Below are 23,534 nucleotides of genomic sequence, written 5' to 3' on the forward strand. Positions count from 1 at the left end.
AAGCTTCCCCAAGATGGAGGTCGGGTGGCTGCAGTGACCGGCAGTGGCAGGAGGAGACGAACAGGCATGGAAGCTAACAGGAAGGCGGGCAAGCAGGATTAACTGGACAGAGGAATCAATAGGTTAGAAACGCTACACAAGCGAAACACTCGTAACACATACTAGAGGCCGGTGTCAAACTAGGTACCGCTCAGGCTGAGAGTATGAACTGGCAACGTGTGACTGGAAATCCGGAGGTTATATGGAGAGGTTGACTAGTGGGATGAGATGCACCTGGCTCCACCTGCTGGGGAGAGAAGACCACGCCCATGCACAACACTGACAGGGAAGGGGAGAGACGAGGATCAAAGCATATACAGAGCAGACACAACAGAGAGGAGGGACTGCCAAGATGTAGATCATGACATTGAGACCAACAAAGTGGGGCGGTAGTAGCTCAGTCCATAGGTGACTGGGCTGGGAACCGGAAGGTTGCTGGTCCTGTCTGAGCATGTGTGTGTATTTCGGGCCTGTGTGTGTGTGTAAAATGAAAAAAATAATAGAGTGAAAATTGAATTTCCCCATTCGCGGGACTAATAAAGGAATTCTTCTTCTTCTTCTAAAAGAGTGCAGACATGGTTGTCATTCCTGGCAATGAAATGCTTGTGCTTCAAAATCACTGAAAGCCAATATTTTGAATCAATATTCAATATGTTTACATGAACAATATTTCAAATGACTGTGTGTTGTGAGATAGATGTCCATCATAGTAAAAATACTCACAGACAACTCCAACTCTGACGTCCCCTTCAGTTCTACGGAGCTTTTAGCATCTGTCATGGTTCATTCACACCATTCTTATTAACCTTATTCCCACAAGCAGTAGACCGTTGTTTCCAGTAAAAAGCTCTAATAAATCCCCTGTACACTACCTTCTCAGCACCAAACATCTCACAGACACAGTTCGCGACTGGCAAGTGAACACAGGGGAGCATTTAGCAGCTAAAGAGACAGAGGTTTCCCTCAGGAGTGGGTGGAAACCAAAATATAGCTAAGAAGAAGAAATATTGGACTTAATGTCAGAGAATCCAAATAAATGACAAATAAAGTGTCTACATGTCTGGATGTGTGAATATGCAACAGTTTTATATCATCTTAGCCATGTCAACTGAAAGGCTTGCACAGGAGTTCTGCACCCAAGGGGCAAACCACTTAAAATTCAGCTCTTGCAAACATTTGGTGCTTCTCCAGAACCATATACTTGATGGGATGGAAAAAGCCTCTGAAATAGCATCACTGGATGAAGTTGTCTGGAGTTATTGGTGGATGCCTTCATGATTAACATCTCGAAGACATATGCTGATTATAATTGGGTGTTCCCACTGCCTGAGTTTTGCACAAATTCCACAGAGCAATTTCAAACTCAATCCAAAGACGCAAATAGACTTTAAAAATAGATTTGCAGCTGGCGGATGGTACAATGTGAATTATGTAAATTTTGTGTATCCAAGTGTTTGATTAAACTGAACACCAATACACGCAATACAATCCGCCATTGCTTCTTTACTTAAGATGTAGGAAGACCACTTTAATTTATGGGTGGACCTACAGAGCTGTGACTGCTGGAAAACAGCTGTCAATGATCATTGTATTATCTTTTTTATTTTGGACTATTAACTGAATATTTATCAAACTATGCCATCTTATCGTGGTACTGTACAGTATTCATTCATTCATTCATTCATCTTCAACCGCTTATCCCGGGATCGGGGTCGCGGGGGTGCTGGAGCCGATCCCAGCTGACATCGGGCATAAGGCGGGGTACACCCTGGACAGGACGCCAGTCTATCACAGGGCACATAGAGACGTACAGAGACAGACAACCATTCACACCTACGGGCAATTTTAGACTCATCAATTAACCTAACACATGCATGTCTTTGGACTGTGGGAGGAAACCGGAGTACCCGGAGAAAACCCACGCAGACACGGGGAGAACATGCAAACTCCGCACAGAAAGGCCAAGGTCGGGATGCGAACCTGTGACCTTCTTGCTGTGAGGCGACAGTGCTAACCACTACACCACCGTGTAGCCACTGTACAGTATATACTTTCTATATTAAGACTAACACATATTGCTGTTTTTAATCCGACATGTATTCACTGTCCCTCATTTATAAATTGTTAAATAGTAACAACCAAAGTCATGATACACTTTTATGGGAATATAAGCACTGTAAATAGACTGCTTTGAAACAGGGCTATTCCCAGCCAGGTATTCATGTAGGTGAACAGCTTTGTAGAAAAGAAAACCCTCATTCACGCAACGTTATGAGAGTCTGGCTAAAACAAAGAGACGCCACCATCTGCAGTCTGCCAGCATAGTTACAGTGCTGCCCCTCTTGACATCTGTGAAAACCCATCGGGCTCCATTCACTGGCTGGCCTTTTCACCACACATACTCTTGCATTGCCAGTAATGATATTGGTTTCTCTCAACATGATTTTTGAGTGGTGGCCGGGTCTCAGGACTCTTGTTGCATGGCCCTGACGGAAAAGTATCTCTTTCACAGTCTCCAGCCACATACCCAGGGAAAGTACAGAGCCCCCTGTAGACTCCAGCGTTCTCTTTATAGACCAATGCAATTCCACCTCCTCAGAGACAGGTGCAGTGGGCTTACTCTTTCTAGCTGATGATTAATCTTCTCATTATAAGACATCACACTTAAAGCAGCACTCCTAACAGAATGCTGCTCCTGCTGCTGGTATGCTAAAATTCAGGGATATCTGTATGTACAGAGCATCTGGGAATTTGTGAACATGAGTGTTTTTTGCTTAACAAAGCCCCAGTTGATTTAGAGAGCATTGGACTTCATCCATGCATAATATAAATAAACATATATATGCAGCTTTTCAACAGTAAGAGTAACCTACATTGAATGTATGTGACCTAATGATCTCAATTATCAACTACATCTTCATTAGCGAATAAAACGGGTGTCATCATATGATCATGTGTAATGTCAGCCACAGCCACCCCATGCTATTCATGTTATTTTTTAATCGTAATTAACGTGTTAAAGTCCCAGCCCTACTTAGTACTCCCAATTGGCCCTAGGGCACAAATACAATTTTTTAAAATTGAGTTGAATCATTTTAATAGTTAGCTTCGCGTTAGGTCATGCAGGACATGGTAGTCATACGCCCCAGCCGTAATCGTCTGATAGCCGCTGATTGATGATTACCATAAGTCACACACCAATCACAGCCCATCTACACACAAGGTGGTTCATTTAAATATGACTCCCACAGCATTGATATCAGCACACCAATGCTGGCTCACACCGCTACTGCTGCTAGCAAAAGCTTTGGATTACAGTAACGAAAGCTACATCCTGCTGGGTATTCATAATTCTCACCATATCTGTGCCTGTCATGTCTTATCTCGAGCCGGAAAACGGATGTAATTCTGATGATTATCATCAATTACATCTGTGCATCCTTGAAACCGAAAATGATGAGTAGGGGACAGATGAGCGGGCCGAGGAGCGCTGCTATATTCACCGTAGCTCTTGCTATGCAGGTAATAGTCCTCCATCGATTACAAACCGGCCAGTGATTCAGATCCTTGAAGTTCTTCAAAGCAGATATCTCTCCGCTCCCTCGGAGGTCAGTCACAAAGCCTTTCCAGTTTTGGTGCCAGCCTGGATCAGAATCAAGCTGCAAGTTTCTCCTGCCACTCCATCACCAAGAAAAGCTCTTCAGAGAAGAAAGCCGCTCTCACTGCCGCTGCTAATGCTTATTCTAATGCTAAAAGCTAACACCACTGCCTTATAAGTGCCAACACTCGGCCAGGACACCAAGATGAGGACCTGGCACTCGCTGCTCTGATAAACATCGAGTGCTCCCTCAGCGAGATGGAAGTCCGCCTCAAGGTGTCGAGAAACCCCCTCCATCAGACATTCGCAGACTTCACCTGGGCCTACCACTGTAGATGCGACCGCGGCACTCAGGAGCACTTCCGGGCGAGGTCACACGGCACAGAATGCTGTGAACTGCAGTCCCGCAGCTAAACGACAAGACAGCAACCCTATGTCACGTAAAAGGCGACGTCCCCTCACCGGTGATAACAGAGGAGAAGACCTCAGTGTTCTTTAGGCACTAATGAAAAACAGTAGTGGGCACTCAGTTTATAAAATATGTGTAACATTTGACGAAATACAAATAATATTTCCATTGTTATTTTTAGAATGATGGCAAATGTCAAAAAGATGCAGTGAGTGTGTGTGTTAGAGAGAGAAAACAGTACATTTTCACCCTCATTTGACCTCAGGTGGATAAAGCCTTGGCTGTTTGTTTTGTTTCACATAGCTAAACTAAAACAACAGTATATTAACCAAAGAGAAAGGGATCGTTGTCATAGTTCTGCATTACCTGGGCCCAGTATTTCAAACGTGATCTGACAGGATTATCCTGGTCGGATTGGATTAAATCTAGATCTGATCTGAAAACTGGGTATTTCAACACAGATCAGGAGAATCCTGATCCTGAAGATCAGGATTTCAGCTCTGGTAATCCAATCCTCCCCTGAATCCAGATAAAAGGCTGATTTGGGTATTTCAAAAGTTAAGTCAGATATCTGGATCAACTTGATACCAAAATTTCAGGATCATTTGAATCCCACCTCAGAGGTGGATTTGACTTGGATTGACAAACTCTCAGCGCATACTTCTCCTAGATATTGTTACTCAAGATGTTTGTTACACTTAAGTGTTAGTGTTGTACTTCTAACAAGTAATTTAAGTAATATCAAAAAATGTAAAGCATAGTAAAATTTTTGACCACACTGTAAAACTGCTGTAAATAAAATTACAATTATTTCTCAAATTCTAATTCACCAAACATTGTAACTTGCATGTACCAAAACAGAGAAAGACAAAGGAATGCAGGGTCCAAACAAAGTTTTATTCCAACAAAAAATAATGTGACCACTACGGACCATGCTATTTCAAATGTCAAGCTGTTTCTCTAACAACTTGATTGTTAATTCTGTCTCTTTTTGCTGAAGCAGCGTCAGCTTAATTTGCCGTTTGGCCAGTTCAGTCTGTTTGACTGCCCTTTCGGTCTCCATTTTGAGGAGCCTCTCATAGGCTTCCTCATCCCCGGCATGCCTCTTCCGTCGCCGTCGCTCTGGCGCTGGCTCTGGCTCTGGCTCTGGCCCCCGTGCCTGATGTGGTAGATAGATAAGTTTATTGGTCACATGCAAAGCTAAAACCAAGGTTTAAAAACAGTGTAGTGAAATGCAAAAAAAAACAAGCTCTCACCAATGTTGGAGAGGAATTAGGATGAAGAAATGTTTCTAATTGTGTCACTGACCAATACCATGAAAGTAATGCCATTACAAATTTAAGCAGTTTCAAGCACTTTATTCAAACTCCAATTACTTGAAAGTCTTAAATGTATCAATACAATTAAAGCATTTAAGGATTTCCAGCACTCACCCTGTTGTAGCTGAGTGGTCCATGGCTGTGAGTGGACTCTGAAGGTAGAAGGTGTATGAGTATCTTAATCCACAATCCCAAATTGTGTTTATGTAGCCTACACAAAAACATGATATCATCACCAGCATTAGGCTACTGTAGCATTCTGAACCTTCTGAACAAACCTTGTAGTTAATACTCAAACTGTGTTGCGTTGTGTTTTCTAAGCACTGAGCAGGTCTGTACACAATGCAGCCTGCTTATACTGTAAATCTGCCGTGTTGCAAATGACGTGACGCTAATGATAGCCGCTAATGATAGCCCGCTAGCTGCTTAACACACAAGTCAATGGAGCCGCGTTAGCTCCCGTTAGCACGGCCGCGTCTCAATTAGAGATCGCCACGGCCTGCTTTTAATAAGGTGACAATTCAAATAGTTGGCTTGCATGATGTGTTGGTTGCCGTTCGTATGGTATTAAAACCGCTACACAATAGACGACGGTTAACTTACACTTTTGACGTGAAAGCCGGCTCTCTGCTACTCCTTTCATGAAGTAGTCCACCATGTTTCAGATCCCGGAGGCGGAGACTTGAGATTGGGAAATCCGTATCCGGCCAGGTAGGGATCACAGTGATCCGACCTGCCTGTGTTTTGAAATACTCAGATAAAGTCAGCAGGATCACCGTGATCCATGACTGAGAAAAGGAGGATTTCATTATCCGGATTATTCTGATCCAGATTACAAATTTTGAAATACTGGGCCCTGGTGATTCAGTGAGGTAGGAATAAATGTGTGGGGATGTCACCTGTGGCCACTGAGTGGGCTCCTTTACCGACTTCTTCTCCGGTAAACTGGAAAAACATTCCCTAACTCTTTGAGTTTTCAGGCAGACAGCTATATTACTATTAGTTATATAGCTGATAAAATTCAAATATGATCTCCCGATTGGCTTCAGTACACGAGCTACAGAATTTTGGATCAACTGGAGACTCTTAACAGACTTATTGGAGCAGCCTGATAATAAGGAGTTACAGTAGTCCAGCCTAGAAGTAACAAATGCATGGACTAGTTCTTCTTCATCTTTCTGAGACACAATGTTCCTAAATTTCGCAATATAACGCAGGTGAAAATATGCAATCCTTGTCGTTAGTTTAATGTGAGAATCAAAGGACATATCCTGATCAAAAATAACACCCAGATTCCTTACTGTAGTGCTGGAGGACAACACAACATCATCGAGAGTATCAATATCTTTAGATATTGAGTTTCGGAGGCCTTCTGGGCCAAGTACAATAACTTCAGTTTTATCTGAGTTTAACATCAGAAAATCGCATCCAGCTTTTTATTTCCTTAATGCACATTTGAAGTTTAGCTAACTGATCAGTTTCTTCTGGTTTGATTGATACATAAAATTAGGTATCATCAGCATAAAAATTTTAGCAAGTTTTCTTTCTTTACCTTAATCTATTTTTCAGGTGCTGGATGAGCAGCAGAAAATCCTCCAACCAACTCCCGGTACGTATCAGAGATGCAGAACAGATGGAAAACCTTCTATTCCAAGGACAGAGGTACTTCAAGATTCAATTTATGAGCAGAATTTGACCCCCCCATTACAAAAAAGCGTTTAGTGATTGGAAGTCATTCATTGCTTGTCACTCTGCCCCACTCTGCCTGATGTAAGACTTGCAAAGAAAGTTAATGTTCTGTTTTAGAAAAGTTAATCCCAGTTTAAGGTCTCATTTCTTTAATTTAAGAAATGTGCCGCGAAACAGAAAAAAACCCACTTTGAGGTGTTTTATGAATATGGGCCCAGATAGTTCTTCAGTTCCAAACAGGGGTGGAGTGGCCATCGGGAACACCGGGAGATTTCCCGGTCAGCTGGTGGCCAATAAGCTCAAGTGACCGGCCCATTGAGTTAAAACTCTTCAGAATCAAGCATGTTCCTGTGAAAATCTCATAAATCTCTATAAATCCAACCACTATATATAACACTTGTCGTGTCTCTACATCTAACGCATGGTTGCTACAGTGTCACACTCACTCTCATTAATCCATCCTATTGATTTTTGTTTAGTTTATCTTATTATTTTTATTCAGACATTACATAACTTTCATGACCAAAAATATAAAATGGCCAACGATTGAATTTGATTGTTTGTTCTTAAATTAATGTAGAATGGTCGGAGCAAAGCCTCATGGGAAATGGGAGCTGCGTATCGCTCCAATGATCGATTCGCGTCTATCCAAAGAACGAATGGGGATGAATGAGCGGCTTTCAGACCGAGAGAAAGCAGGCAAGTTTGGAGTAGTGGATTTTCTTACAGTGGAAAAGGAATCAGATTTGCGTGTTTGATTTGCTCAGCAAGAAAGGAGAAAGGAGGGGCTGAAAAGGCCAGAATGAAGAAGAAGCAGATGCTGGAGGAGAGTGCATCAAAATGGTCAAATTTCTCGGATTTATTCCGAAACAACGAGGCGTCAACTAGTGATGCAGGTGAGTTGACAGGAAAACGGTTAGCTCAAGCTTTGACATTGTTGCGAATTAGCAAAACATTTGAGCTTAGTTCTTCATAGTTCCTTCTCAGTGGGACGGTGTCGTCATATCACGGTCTGCACTGCACACATTGGTCATTATTATTAACATTGTTTATACAGTGATTATTGTCCTGTAGTCTGATCTACTCAATATGAATAGCAAAAAGAACCAAAAAAATTCAAATCTGTTTCAGGGGCTCAACTGATTTTCAGAATGTATACCATAGCTTTAAAGAAGAGTTGTTGTGGCCTGCTCTTGAAATTTCATTTAAACTGTGCCACCTTAACAGGGCTCCACTTCTTGACTCACACGTTAAAACCATCCAAATCACAACACTATTCTCACTTTCAACAAGTCTACACAAGTTTTCTACATGTTTGATGAAGAAACCTGAGACCCAGTCTCATCCCTTCCTTATTACAGCTGATCATCATCTGATTAATCACAATAGATTGAAAATTATTACTCAGAATATTTAAGTCAAATGTTGAAAGGAAATATTTACATCACCTCAATTAATTCGCACATTAAGGGAGTACTTTGTAATCAACACAAGAAATGGATCCAACAAGAGTGAATATTTTATTGTTACTGTTACCTCGCAATTGGTATGATAAAAGACAAAATAGTTTCTGTTTTCCAGTTTTAAAATTATTACACACAATGTGCAGTGTTTTGGTGTTTTAAAAGCCTTTAAATATATTATCTCTTACTCCAACTGAGCCTTGTATATCTCATCACTACCTTATACAACATGCCCCCCCCCCGTCTGAATCCCTGCTTACATTTATCAGGTTGACATAGTCATGACCAGGTTATAATTTTATGGATTCTCTTGCATGTTTGCTATCTATAATTAGCATTAGTAAAGTACTCTTAATACTGATCAGAGTTTTAGTTAAAAAACACCTCTGTTACAGAGTTCCTCTTGCACAAAAGATAGTGTCATTGGTTCATTTATAACTTGATGGATTAAGCAGAAACATCTGGTTTCTGGCTCAGTTCTATTACCAACAAACAAAATTCTGCAGGACACCTTTAGTCAAGATGAACATATGTTCAGGTTGATCCTGACAAGTTGTTAACCTGACTCTCGCCAGATGAATTTGGTTCCTCCTTGCTTCACCCATCCATCTGGGATCGCATGACTGGGAAGCGATTTCACGAGGCTGGGCCTTATCAAAAATCCTTGCATATGATTGGATAAACCACTTGTCCGTCATCTTTATTGACGTGCTACTTCAACCATTCACATCGAAACCAACCTGTGACACTGATGAGAGCGACGCAGGGCAAATCCAAACAGAACAGCCGACATGGTTTCCACCAACAAAAGCCTTCAGAGCCATTCTCTGGTGTTCTTTAAAGAAGAAAGATTCTCTAGATTGGACAACATGGATGAAATAGCAACAGATGAAAAGATTCAAGAAGGGTTTATTGTCATTATAGCCATATACACAGTGTAATGAGATAACAGTTCCCTAGAACTTTGGTGATACATAGAAAACAACATGCTACAGACTGTAGGTATACTGCATGTACTCCATAAGACTTCCTCACTATAGTGCAACAAAGTAGAAAAATACAGTATGTGCAAACAGAGAGCAAAAGGGTTCTGCAGACTAAAAGTTCTACATTGTAGCTGCTTTAATCGGGATCTGTAAAACTTCATAATCAATTGAGTCCCACTTTCGAAGCCTCATTTCTTATGATGGCAGTAGCATAGCAAACATGGAGGGACAAATCCATTTGAACTTATAGTGACTTAAAGATGCGGAAACAGTGGTTCATGGCCACTGTGCAGAAGCACACAAGCCTGAAAAGCCAAAAAAGTGTTGCTCTATCTATGTAGTGAAGCTCACCCATCCCTCCCCTGCTCTGTCTTTCATTCCTTCAATCCTCTCACCCTCCTTTCTCGGCTCACTCTTCTCCATCAAACAGGTGTGGGCTCGCATAATCAAGGTCATACAAAAATGGTTCATTTAAGGCATGAGGGAATTCAAGGCATGAAACAATGTGACACTTTGTAACTGAGTAACATATTGAATCTAAGTGAATATATATCAAAAGTATGAAAACTCTTGTTCATTACATTCATGTGTTGTATTCATTGTGTAAATAGTTTGTTTGCTGTCATGATCAAAACCATTGATCTGAAGCTCAATGCTGATGCTGTCCTGAAAATAGTTTTCTAATCAGCAATAAATAGAACGATTTCTGATCAACCATATCAAATGCATGCTTAAAATAACATACTGGTTAAAGCCCTGGCCATTTCAAAACAACTTGACCCATTTCCGGGTTAAATCCTGCTCACATCCGGCTCAGACCCCCCCACCCCCACACACACACACACACACACACAGCCCGAGTACGGATACGGATAATTCATACGGTAAACGGATACAGATACAGATAATACTGTACTCACTGACCCCTAGTAAATATGATCAATGATGAATAGTGGTAATAACAGCTGTGATAAAATGAAATATATTAGATTATGTTTTTATGGCTACAAATTGTAGAATTTATAAAACTATATATATATATACAAATAATAGTAATAATAGCAGCAGGAAGCGTCATGCAGGACCACGACAGCAGGCACCACCGCGATCAGCAGAGACCTGAGAGACGACAAAGCACAAACAACTCTGGGGAAGAAGAATTAGTAAAAAGCATTGATGAGAGATGAATGATACAGACAGAGGGGAGAGAAGCTCAGAGTATCAGGAACAGGAGTATCCCCCAGCAGACTAGGCCTATAGCAGCATCAATAAGCAATACAAAATCAGCTCTGTTTCTTTACATTCATCCTGCACTTTTTAAGAGTCTTGCTTTGACGTGTCTGTGTCCCCTGTTTTTCTAAAGCATTTAATGAAACCGCTGCATATTAAATGCTCTGTATAAATAATCTTGACTTGAATAATAATCTAAATAAATAATAATAATAATCCTGCTTTAAAAGTTTGTTACCAAATACACCTTGAACATGATTAACTATTTTGGCTGTATTAAAACGCACTAGTGTAGCCATCTGCCAAGTACCATTGTGTTAAACCCACCGAAACCATTTCATGAGAAAACTCATTTTCAGCCTCTTAATTATTTTTCATACAGTGGCGCTGAGGAATAGATTGGAATAGGACAGTAATTGCCCGGCCTGGGCGGGGAAACAATCCTGATGCATCAGTCTAGATGAAGTGAGACAGGAAGACATCTCACCATTGTCCAGAGCCCATTAGCCTGTTTCCTCCTTTCTGATCGCTTAAAAACCTCTTGGATTGTGGTCAGTGCAAGGTCAGCATGGTGGCCTTTTAGGGGGGCAAAGTGCCAGCAGCAATCTGACCGAGATGTTGATAACCTTGTCGCCAACATTGCAACTGTCCTTAAGCATGTCCGATTGTGAGTAGCTGTCTCATTGCAGTGCACTTCTCCTGAAGCTGCCACTGGAACTTAAGGGGGCAGCTCCTGCAGGTTTAAGAAGGATGTGTTCAGCACAGTTTGTGAAGCTGCTGTTAGGATTATCTCCTCTACCACCATCCCACCCATCTGCGGTGTGATAGAAAAGCTTTTTCAAATGTACTATCGTGAGCAGTGCTGCCAATCAATACAGCTCTCTCTGCAAGAGGTAAAAATGACTGCATGCCTCTGCCTGTTCCAAAAACCTGGGTTTATCCTCCATGTGTTTTCCAGTTTCATGAGGGATAGTAGAAATAAGAACACATTGTGTGTTCCGAGGGCTCAGCATACAAATCAGAGAGAGATCAGAGAGTGCCATGCTGTATAAATGCAGTGTAATCTGATGTGTGTTTGTCTTTAAAATGAGACAATGTAACTTTGCTGATAAGCAGTTATTGTAGCCTCAGGTGGCAATTTCAGTATAATGATGCATTAAATGTCCAATCTATTATTTAAAGTCAGCTTCTCCAAAGACACCATTATTAGGCAACACGACTGAAAGCAAGTGGAATGTGATTACAATGAAGTATCAACAGACTGGTGAGATAGTGTTCTTGATTTACTTTTGTGACAAAAACACTTTTAAATGTTATCATTTTAAAATACAGTGTATCAGTAGTCAGTGGGGGAAGACATTTAGGGACACTGGATGGCTTTATTGAGTTGTTGTGATTGGTTCAGAATGTTGCTCAGGCGGTGCCTGGTTCAGGCTTTGGAATGTCAATCACTCCCAGGCTCTCATTCATTCACAAGTTGAATTATCCTACCGCTGGTCACACGGTTCCTCCAATGAACAGCCAGTTCCTGTAGAAAGAACACTCCCCACTCTGTAACTTCCTGGTGGGCTGGTCCCCTCTTATCTCACTGCACCTAGTTTTAACCTGGAATATTTTAACCTATATATTTTATAAGCCACAGTTGTTATTATGTTATTAAGAAGGTAAAGCCAAATTCAAGGATTGTGATCGGACTGACCTCAAACTACCTGCATGAAAGTCTAAAGTCCTATCATTCAACAGCCTGCACAGCCTTCCACCTAGAAAGGACATAAGCATTGGATGTAGTTGTGAGACATTTAATAGTCCTATATCACTGTACTTCCTTGGAAGAAAGTAAATAGAGAAACATTCTATTTCACAAGGCTATCATCAGATAGCTACCGTGGCCCTGAGGGGCAAATCACAACGACAAATCCAAAACGACAACGACAAATCCAAAACGACGACGACAAATCCAAAACGACAACGACAAATCCAAAAACGGCAACGACAAGTCCAAAACGGCAACGACAAATCCCCAAAACACAACGACAAATCCAAAACGGCAACGACAAATCCCAAAAACACTACGACAAATTGGAAATCACAATAACATTAACTTAAACCGGAAAGGGTAGGTCTCTCTGATCAGAGGATGGACCCTCCTGATTGGACAGACGGACTGTCTGTCGTATAACGGGAAGAGAGAGGTGGAGAACCTATTATTAAGGATTATTTTTGATGCAGGGGATCCGTACGGCGTGACAGATGATATGTTGTCAACCAACCTAAACATCAGGATGAGTATATCGGACTATGTGGGAAGTACTTCAGCAAAAACACCAGCTGCGCGTTAAACGCAACCTTTGCTAACGGCAGATAGCCGAGTAGCTGCCCTGGTCCACGCAGCTCCGTGAGGACGGCACGTCTCACCTCATCTGGATGTGAACAGTTTTCTTCTGTACAACCCTGCTTCTCTCAGACGTGACTTTCATTATGTACCGCTACACTACGTGTATAGGGCTGTAACGACCAGCAGGAGAGTGAGGACAGAGAGAGAACTCATTTATTATTTTATGTTTTATATGAAATGTTGACTTATCTCTGAACTTGCAAATACGACTAAGTAGATGAATAGTAATATTAAAAAAGGGTATCCTATAAATAAATCAGTAAATTTAAGACCATTTTAAAACAATCTGGGTTATTTTCTGTACTATTTTTTTAAGTATGAGATCATCATTACCTATATCTACCTTTGAAATGTTTCTCTCATTTAACTGTAGATATTGTGTCCATATAACAACACACTATTATTACACAGCTAGGATGCAGGTTGTCTGCTCGGCCTGTGGCCGGCACAGAAAGCCCTTACCTTCACTAGGTCCATCATCAGGAGACAGTTTCCGGAAGGAGAAGGACTTTAGATTATGAAATGTCCCGTTTAGGTGACAGTCTACAAAAATACTCAGTGTCATACTGTATAAAAACATTTTATGCAGTTAAAATCAGTTACAGCATTAATGTTAGGTCTGCATACAGAAGTGAAACTATTTACCAACATCCCAAAATATACAAACTATTCATGTACTTTTATATTCAGGAACTACAGTTAAAACAATAAGAAACATTCTGCAATACAAATGTAAAATAAGTATAACTGCACCAGCAAAACTTAAAACACAAGACTGTAAAAAAAAAAAAAAGTAAAAGAAAAAAAAGATGTATCCATTTAAAACTAGAAAGCACTCATTAGATTTGTACGATCCTAAATTAACTATTTTATTATTAGAAAATATTTTAGTTGATCAAAATACATAGACAATCATCAGTTATATGGAACATTTTTTTCTCAACGTAGTAAAATATGCAAACGTGAATAGTGACAAAGGTAAAAACAAACATCTTGCAATGTTTTAGTAAACATTTTTTTTATTCATATGAATTTTAGACTTTGGTCTGACTTTTTCTTGACGAATAATAATCTTAAGCTTAAAACTTTCACACTGATGTCCTGTGTTAAACTGCAAATGTTGTGTGAGAGACAGGCTGGCCAGCTTTCCCCGGTGATGTTCTGGCAGCATGTGGAAAGGGCAGGCAGCACGGCTCTCTGGTACAGCAGTCTTTAATGAGGTGATGATGTGATGAAGACCTCTCTGTGACTCTGTTAGGGTCGACGTGAAGGCTGAGGAAGCAAACACATGCTTTTAGATCACATTCAGGGATTCATCTTCTCCTTGATAGGGCGATCAGACGTCACCATCACTGGTCCATCAACCTCTCAGCTACCATCATGGTTTAAAAGCAGGACTGCCAAGAGAAGCCTGGAAAAAAATGTGGATATGTAAATATGTCTATTTCTATTTCTTCCCTTTTTAAATTTAACTATTGCTTATTTTTGGTATTTTTTATCTTATTTTGTATTATGTTTCTGCTTGTTATATTCTGTTGCTGCTGTGACAAACGAATTTCCCCATCTGTGGGATATTAAAGGTTTTCTGATTCTGATTAGGGGATCACTACCACTCTGATAAAACTGGGGCCTGTTTCACAAAGCAGGTTCAAAAAACTCTGAGTCTAACCCGGAACTCTGAGTTGATCTACTCTGAGATAGGAAACTCTGAGTTTTCGGTTCCAGAACAGCAGATTTGCGTTAGGTTGATCAACTCAGAGTAGTTTGACCTGGAGTTAAGCGCGTGCACCACAAGTAAAAAAAGACAGCATCAATGGAGCCCTGATTCGACGAGTCACCATGGCAACGGGGAAGCGAAGGGCTACGCTACAACTGGAATTGGAAATATTAATGCGCTCATACGGAGAGTTTAAGCAGGTTTACACCGCTGCTGCAGCAAAAGAGAGGGAGACGGTGCGGGAGGACATTGCGGCTCGGGTCAGTGCATAAGTTTAAATGTAGTCCAGTTGCAATCACAGTAATATCACAGGGGGAACTGCTTGAGTGGGAGCCTATTAATTTATTTCATTTAAGTGCAACCCCGCGGGGGAGAAGCGCAGCTTAAGATGAAACATAAAAACATTTTTCAAACAGGTAAAACCTCAGCACAGTCTCATGGTGACGCCTCATTTTGAGCAGGTTTTACATCGTAAAGTAAATATTACCGTAAGTGGCTGTTTTTTATACAACATATCAATGTTGTATAAAAAACTCCCATTTGCAAAAAAAACGCAGCGCAACACACAATATCTGCTGTGATATGAGAGCATTACTGGTTGTTAATGTTGGAAATGTAAGGAGGGATGAGATGGACTGTGACATGAAACGGTGTTGTGCCGTATTCAGCCCCCTCGCATTATAGGTGATATTCTGGATCAGAAGGCTATATAGGAGTAGTTAATATACCGGTAACCCAACTAAAAGCACACACTTTTGAACCTATGAATTGCAAGAAAAGCTGGAATTATATTTAGAAACGCTGAGTCAAATACATTCAACTTGCTCAAAAGATCCATTTCATTCATTTTGTAATTATGGCTGCAGCATATTAAGGACGTCTATGCGCGGTCTGATAATCATCTCCCGACGAATATTTAATTCTCTTTGCGAAATGCGTCACCTTCATTCACGGGATCGTTATCAAAATGACACGCCATGGTAGTGTAAATAGTCACCACCTAATATAACTTTTAATGTAGGCCTACTGAATGACTTTTGTACGTTGTATACAAAAACTCCCGTTTGCAAAAAAACGCAGCGCAACACAGAATATCTGCTGTGATATGAAACGGTACCGCTCAAACAGAGAATTGCCTGGAAATGCAAGAACATCTATAATCAATAGTCTGATAATCATCTCCCGACGAATATATAATTATCTGCGCAGTAATGCTGCAGCTTCATCCACGGGATTGTTATCAGAAGGACACGCCATGGTAGTGAAATAGTCACCACCTCATATAACTTCTAATGTCTGATGTTTGCAGTGATTTTCTGAAAAAACAGACGGAACTATAGCAGAACTATACTTCGCCAAAACTCGCCCGCTGACTGAATGAATGAGGAAATGAAACACCGTGTGTGGCTGAAAGAGGGCGGAGACAGAGAGAAACTCAAGGTTTTCTGAGAAAAACCTGGTCCCGACCAGGTTAGTTTCAGAGAGCATGTTACCATGGTAACTGACCGAGAGGTTAAGTTACCTCCCTTTGTGAAACAGGCTAGAGTTACCCCTCTCTCTCTGGTTTGAGTTACCTCCCTTTGTGAAACGGAAAACTCAGAGTTTCCCTCATTTCAGGGTTAACAGACTCAGAGTTTTCACTAAACCTGCTTTGTGAAACAGGCCCCTGTTGTATTAAACACTGAACATAAATAAATAATGTAGTCAAACACAAGGGCCCTGCAATGAATTCAATATGCATGACGTTTATAATGTGTTTGTTCAAGCTGTTAAAGAGATGCTTTAACTTTATTGTTTTTTTATGAGTCTGCAGTTGAATCGTATTTGAGGTGTTTATAAGTCCAGCTTTACTGAGATGAGATCATCACATTATGTCATTAAGATTATCATATAATATTATCATTGAGGTCAGAGGGACTAGTAGAGTTGTGTCGGAGTGCATTATACTCAGTGGTGTGATTTTACACAGCATAATGTCAGTGGAGTGGCTATATCTGTTTACTATAGAACATGTACAGTCAACAGTTCATGCTTGATAGCAGAGTAAATGCACATGTTTTTGTTCTGAATCTACAACAGCTCTGTAACTGTAGGTGCATCTGTCCCTACATGAACGTTACCGACAGTCTCTCTATTAAACTTAGAAACTGACGCTAACACACCAACATCGCTGTTAACGTTATGTGCCTGATAGCTCCGTTTAACTGTCTGGGCCCAGGCAATAACAGTCCTTACAACCGTAAATAATAAATACATTAGCTGTGCAAACATACTCTCAAACTAACGCTCTGTAACTACACTACGGGGTTTTAACATTAGCGAACTGATGTTACAGATTTCGCCGGGTTAACCTGTAACGTTAGGTTTAATAAAATCCGATGCTAACCGCTAATGCGGGCTAACAATAGCGTTAGCTTGTTAGCTGGTGTGTTTTGGCTGCTTTACAGCAAGAGTACTAACCACACTTCAGTACTTATGACTGAAACACTTATGCTGGTTTATGTGGACGCTGACAAACATAAAGAAATTAAGCTTACGATGCACAGTTCATGTTTTCGTCCAGCTGAATCTTCACAGCCATTGCCATCCCTCCCACCGGGGCGTCGACAGCATCGGAGGAGCTGTTCAGTGAAGGAGGTGCAGCAGCTGTCTGCCTCACATGTGTGTCGGTGTCGGCTTCGGCTTCAATATCTCACTCTTAAACCCGTCATATCACCGGGAAATTCAGAGCGCCCTAACGTTATACGGCCATGTAGAGCTGCAGCGGCGTCCCCACCTCTCTCTTCCTGTTATACGACAGTCTGTCCAATCAGGGTCCATCCTCTGATCAGAGAGACCTACCCTTTCCGGTTTAAGTTAATGTTGTTGTGATTTTGGATTTGTCGTTGTGTTTTGGGGATTTGTTGTTGTCGTTTTGGATTTGTCGTTGTGTTTTTGGGATTTGTCGTTGTCGTTTTGGATTTGTCGTTGCCGTTTTGGATTTGTCGTTGTGTTTTGGGGATTTGTCGTTGTCGTTTTGGATTTGTCGTTGCCGTTTTGGATTTGTCGTTGTCGTTTTGGATTGGTCGTTGCCATTTTGGATTTGTTGTTGACGTTTTGGATTTGTCGTTGTTGTTTTGGATTTGTCGTTGTGATTTGCCCCTCAGGGCCACGGTAGATAGCTCTCTCTACAATGACCAGCAAACAGCATGCCTTTTGTTTTTAAATGGAATTTACAGACAAGTGACTGGAAAGGGCCTGAGGCTCTCACAGAAAGTGTGCAGTGGCCTCACTGAGTGGTCTTAGGCTTTCTTTACCTCAAATATTCTGTAGCTCCAGCCAGGTTTCACACATGGGTAGCCAATGAGAGTAAAAACAAATTGTTCAGCCATACCTGAGTGCCTGGACACCAAGGGAGAACCTGCATGTCTTCATTCTTTACCTCAACCCAGTTGCGTCAAGGTCAGCCTTTACACTGTGAAAGAAGGACAGGTTTTTCCTCTGGGTGACGCAGCGGCAACTCTGCCCAAATGCTCCACCAGTGACTTGCATCGGACAATTTAATAAAAGCTCAATAAAGACCTGGGGCCTCATTTATAAAACTGCGTAGGATTTACTTCAAAAGGTGGCGTACGGACAGAACACAAGATGCTCATGTGCACAAAAATATTCCATGTCCTATGCCTGTTTCCTTTGATGAATCCTAATCAACTCTAAATGTGGCTGCAGCTTCATGTCACGCCCATAGATGCCTATAAATAGTCAATGAAACGCCTAAAATCAATATTTATTCTTACTGAGATCATGACAAACACAGAGAGGAAAACAAAAAAAGAACACAACAATCAATGTCAAGTTGACGTTCTTGTTGGAGAGGTGGAAAAAAGAAAAAACATGTTGTTTGGAGGGCACAGTGTGGACATTACCAATGACCAAACGGCCATAGAGTGGAGACATGATGCAGACACAGGTAATGCAGCGTCAGACGGTCGGACTGTGGAAGAAAGGAAAAAGAGATGAATGAAAGCATTTTTATTCTCACTCCGTGCTCTTATAGCAACACGAGTGCAGTCAACAGCACCGATTACATTTGAGAAATAGGACACTGCACTGCAGTCAGAACCGGCTCAGAGGTCACTCGTCCTCATCATCAGTAAATCAGCAAGTGTGCGTCATTACACATTGTGATATCATGCATTATTATATCTATACATTTGATTTGATTGATCTAAAACATGGGAAATCTAATCTAACAAACACATTGAAAACAAAAATAAAATGAACTAAATCCATAAAAAAATAAAGAGTGTATTAAACACTATGATATGTTATAACCAAATTAAAACTGTGCTCCTATTTGAGAGACGAAGGCACTGATAACAGCATCAGTGTGTAAACATTGTTTGTCCTGACTTCTGGTTTGGCTGAGATGGAGTAGACACGGTCGAGTCTCGCTCCTGCAACTTTTGATGATTTCATGATTTAGGACCCCGAAAATCACAACATAGTAATATTCGTCTTGTTAGACGGATACACCACCAAAATATGTTGACATACGCGACCAGACAGACTGTAAAAGACCAGGGGCGAAGGCTAGCACCACAGACGAGATGGCAAGATTAGCATGGCGGCTATTGCTCACCTCTGTGCAGAGCACCGTGCAGCCATCTCTGTCGGTCTCAAATCCTTCATATCAACACTTGAAGCAAAGCTGGACCACGACCACGCTCAGAAGATAGGCTCCCTTGAGGTAAATGCAAATCTACAAGACAAGTGCCTGCTAACGCTGAAGGCCTCCTGTGTCACGCTAACAGTGAGCAACGCTAAACTTTTAGCTAAAGTCCTGGACCTGGAGTACGCAATAATATCCATGTGATTACCTGAATCAATGGAGGGGCTGCGGCCGACAGCCTTCTTTGCAGAGCTGCTCACGGAGGTTTTCGGTGAAGGCTTCCTGGAATCACCGCCAGAATGTGACAGGGCTCACCACATGCTAGCCGAGAAGCCGAAGCCAAGGCAGAGAGCACAGCCAGTCATTATCAGGCTGCACAGATACCAGGTGAAGGAGAAAATCATACGTGAAGCCCACGCCAGGAGAGGGAAGCTGCAGTACAGAGGCTCCCCCATCGCCATATGGAAGGATTATGCACCAGAGGTGGTGGAACAGCACCAGAAATACCGAAAGGTGATGTCGGAGCTTTATAACCTGGGTTTCAGACCCGCTCCTGTTCCCTGCCAGGCTTGTCATCAGGATAAAGGACGGAGGGAGGAAGAGGCTCTCTTCCGTCACCGAGGCGAGGCCTGATGACCCTGGGAGAGCTGTTGATTTCATCACAGACAAGCCACTGTCATGTTGTCTGGATAACCGTGAGTGGATGTGTTGCTAACTGTATAGCTGTGCTTTAACCAGCCCCGGACTGGCCGGAGTTAATTTCTGACGGACTGCTGATCTCTAAATGGACATTTTAACACACTGTGGACATGTGGACTTGAGATACACTGTTTTCTGAATACCCGTTTTTCATCCTTTTCTGTTTCTGCTCACACTATTATGTGAATTCAGATTATTTTTAACTAGCCTTCATGCAAAGCACTGGAAGCTTGTCTACATGTAGATTTTGTTTGTTGTTTGTTATCATATATTTTCTTCACAACTTTATTTTATTTTATTTAAATTTTTTATCACCCACCGCCACAGTGTTATCTGAAGTATTCTTGTTCACTGTTTGGTCAAAGGGCTTTCTGAAGCCTGACACTTAGACTGATGTACAGAGGTGACCTGTATCTATACAGTACAGTGCATTCTAACCCATGGTGGACGGTGGGGCTTCATACATGCATTCTATTCATCTTCTCATGACCTGCCTGCGCTGAGGCATCTTGGCACCCTCTGCTGGCTAATTTAATTTAGTGTTTCCTCTGGATTTATTATTATTATTATTAATGTTATTCTCATGTGACTTCAATGTGTCAAACACTGTTAAGTTAAGAGAGGAGACCCAGGAAGCTCAGTTTAGCTGTTCGTTGCGAGCTGGCGAGCTCAGCAAGGTTTTTTTCTATGGGAGTAGCCTATAGATTGGTCACAATGTCATTGTCTTGTTTTATGTTGTTTTGTTCTGTTATGTGTTTGGGCCTCTTTTTTCCTGTTTAACCCTCCCCAATAACCCTACCCAATTCTTCAGGTCACTCAGTGTCAATTCAATTCAAACTTTTTTTATTGTTCCTATGGCTAATGCTGTAAGGACAGGTACTGGAGTGCATCTGATTTCCTGGAATAATAAGGGAATGAACAAAGCGACCAAAATCGGTATGGTCCTGGCACAGTTGCAGCACCGTCAGGGGGATGTGATGTTCATGCGGGAAACAAATCTCAAATCAGCTCACACCCCACATATTAAGAGGGCGTGGATGAGTCACTTATTCCATTCCAAATTTACAGATAGAGTTAGAGGGGCAGCTATCATTATTCATAAAAGGGTCTTGTTTGAGCCAACAAATGTAATCCTAGATACTGATGGCCGTTGTGTCATAGTTTCGGGCACACTTCAGAACACACCAGTGGTCTTAGTTTTGGTTTATGTGCCCACCTGGGATGATGAAAAGGTTTTTACAAGGCTATTTGCCAAAATCCCAAACGCTGGCAGTCCCCGTATTATCCTGGGTGGAGACTTCAATCTGGTGCAGGATGTGACTCTTGACAGATCTTCTCCCATACAGATTACACTATCCAAATCAGCACACACACTAAAAACATAGAATAGAATAAAATAGAAATACTTTATTGATCCCAAGCTGGGAAATTGCATATACATCACAGTTGGGAATTTCGGATCCTTGGAGGTTTAGCAATCCCCATGGGAAAGCTTTCTCCTTGTACACCACACATTCTCCCGAATTGATTTATTTTAACTCAATAACAAGCTCCTTGAGTGTGTGAATGCATGTGAATATCACCCAAAAGTCCCTTCTGACCATGCTCCTACCACAGTTGATAGTTTTCCACGGGATGCAACTCCACATTCACCATGGAGGTTCAGTTCACAATTACAATTACTTTTGTTGTGACTCAAATCCGCTCTTACATAGAGTTTAATGACACCCCTGATGTCAACAGTGGCACGCTGTTGGAAGCACTTAAAACTACTATTCGAGGACAAGTGATATCCTATATTTCTCAAATGAGGAGGGCTGAATGGGCTAGGCTGACGGAAAATTGCAGAGGAATTGTTAAAACTTGATGGAACTTACACCACCTCTCCGCCCCATATAAGAAACAGCTGAATACAACACATGAATGTAATGAACAAGAGTTTTTATATGCAACAAAACTCGTTTTTTAACTTTAAATTTTTTTACGGTCAGTGTGATTTTTAGGTGTGTGTGAGAGAGAGAGAGAGAGAGAGAGAGAGAGAGAGAGAGAGAGAGAGAGAGAGAGAGAGATTGAACACCTGACACTCAGACGACTGGCAGGGGAGAGGGACTGTGTGTGTGCAGGTTAATTCATTTCTCATATTTATACCACCACTACCTTTATTCTTTAATGGAATACAGCAAGAAAGTGTCAGACACTCCCACTCTACCAAGCAGCACTTCTTAATGAACCCACGTTTACAGAACTCTGCTGTTAATAAGTAAAAACAAAACTGAACTTTAACTTAAAAGTTAAAAGAAAAGACCCGCAAATCTGAGTGAGGGAGAGACAGAGCGGTATGTATGAGAAAAGTCGGTGACAGTAGCAGACCAGGCAGGCGTAGCCATAGCACACAATTCAGGGATGGAAGGTTAGCTAACAGTGAGCAAACTGCATGCTGACAACATGAAACTGGAGCTTGGAGACTTCCCCGTCATTCACAAGTGTGGGATGACTTCAGATTCCAGGTTAATTATGACACACATAAAAAGGCACCATCCAGGTGTTACTATCACTGTTGCTGTGAAAAAAAAACAAGCAGAGTAAACCCAGCTCCAAAATAAAGACTAAACTAAAAAATCTTTAAAACTATTAAAAAAAGTTCTTTAAATGCGGGGGAGAACAGTTAAAAGCAGTGGTGTCTTTTCGATAAGAGTGAACAACAACAGATTTAACGTTTATTTTAAGGAACTAAAAACACTCATGCTCTAAAAGGAGCCTAAAACATTATGATCAAATAATAGAATTTAAGGCAGTCTGGCACAACAGGATTGGGGGTAATGTGGCAGTCCTCAGTCTCTGCTGGAGTCCATCCTCAGTCTGGCTCCTCTTCCCATTCCGAGCCTGCGGAAGACACTTACGGCCAGTAAATCATCCTTTATACTACACAGCTTTATTTACACAACACTATGACAAACAACACAGACTAACGCGGGAGGGTGTCAGGCCTGGGCAAGAATGAGGACTCCGATGCGTAGGTAAATAGGTTAAGCTGGCGTTTATTCTTAAAGCAAAAAGAGCTGCACAGAGCTAGTAAAATATGAAACAAGGTCACTCCGAAAACAAAAAACAAGAGCATGACAATACTCAGACTTAAAGGCGGGAACAAGGCTGTGGAACGGGCTGGAAGTTTTCGACATGACGGACAAACTACTCTGGCAACGAGACAGGGGATGACAGACTATCTACACATGAGGGAGGGGGGGGGGGGGCACAGGTGGAAACAATCATGGATCAGGGGAGGACGTCAGACCGGTGACACAAGAGGAAGTGCAAGTGACCTGAAATGAGAGGAGAGTT

The 23,534-nt window shown here is 41.6% G+C and overlaps 1 protein-coding gene across 1 annotated transcript in view; it reads right to left on the minus strand.

Annotated features, from left to right (window-relative positions):
* Positions 1–4,924: 4,924 nt before the first annotated feature.
* LOC310962144 (uncharacterized protein) overlaps positions 4,925–23,534 on the minus strand; it is a gene marked incomplete at its 5' end in the record, with an annotated part of 202,101 nt that continues 183,491 nt past the window's right edge. The window contains one exon of the mRNA XM_083934527.1: positions 4,925–5,205. Coding sequence (XP_083790653.1) covers positions 4,987–5,205 — 219 coding nt within the window. The 3' untranslated portion in view covers positions 4,925–4,986. The remainder of the gene's footprint in view (positions 5,206–23,534) is intronic.

Source organism: Echiichthys vipera, assembly GCF_963691815.1.
Source record: "Echiichthys vipera genome assembly, chromosome: 19".
NCBI classification, from domain to species: domain Eukaryota; kingdom Metazoa; phylum Chordata; class Actinopteri; order Perciformes; family Trachinidae; genus Echiichthys; species Echiichthys vipera.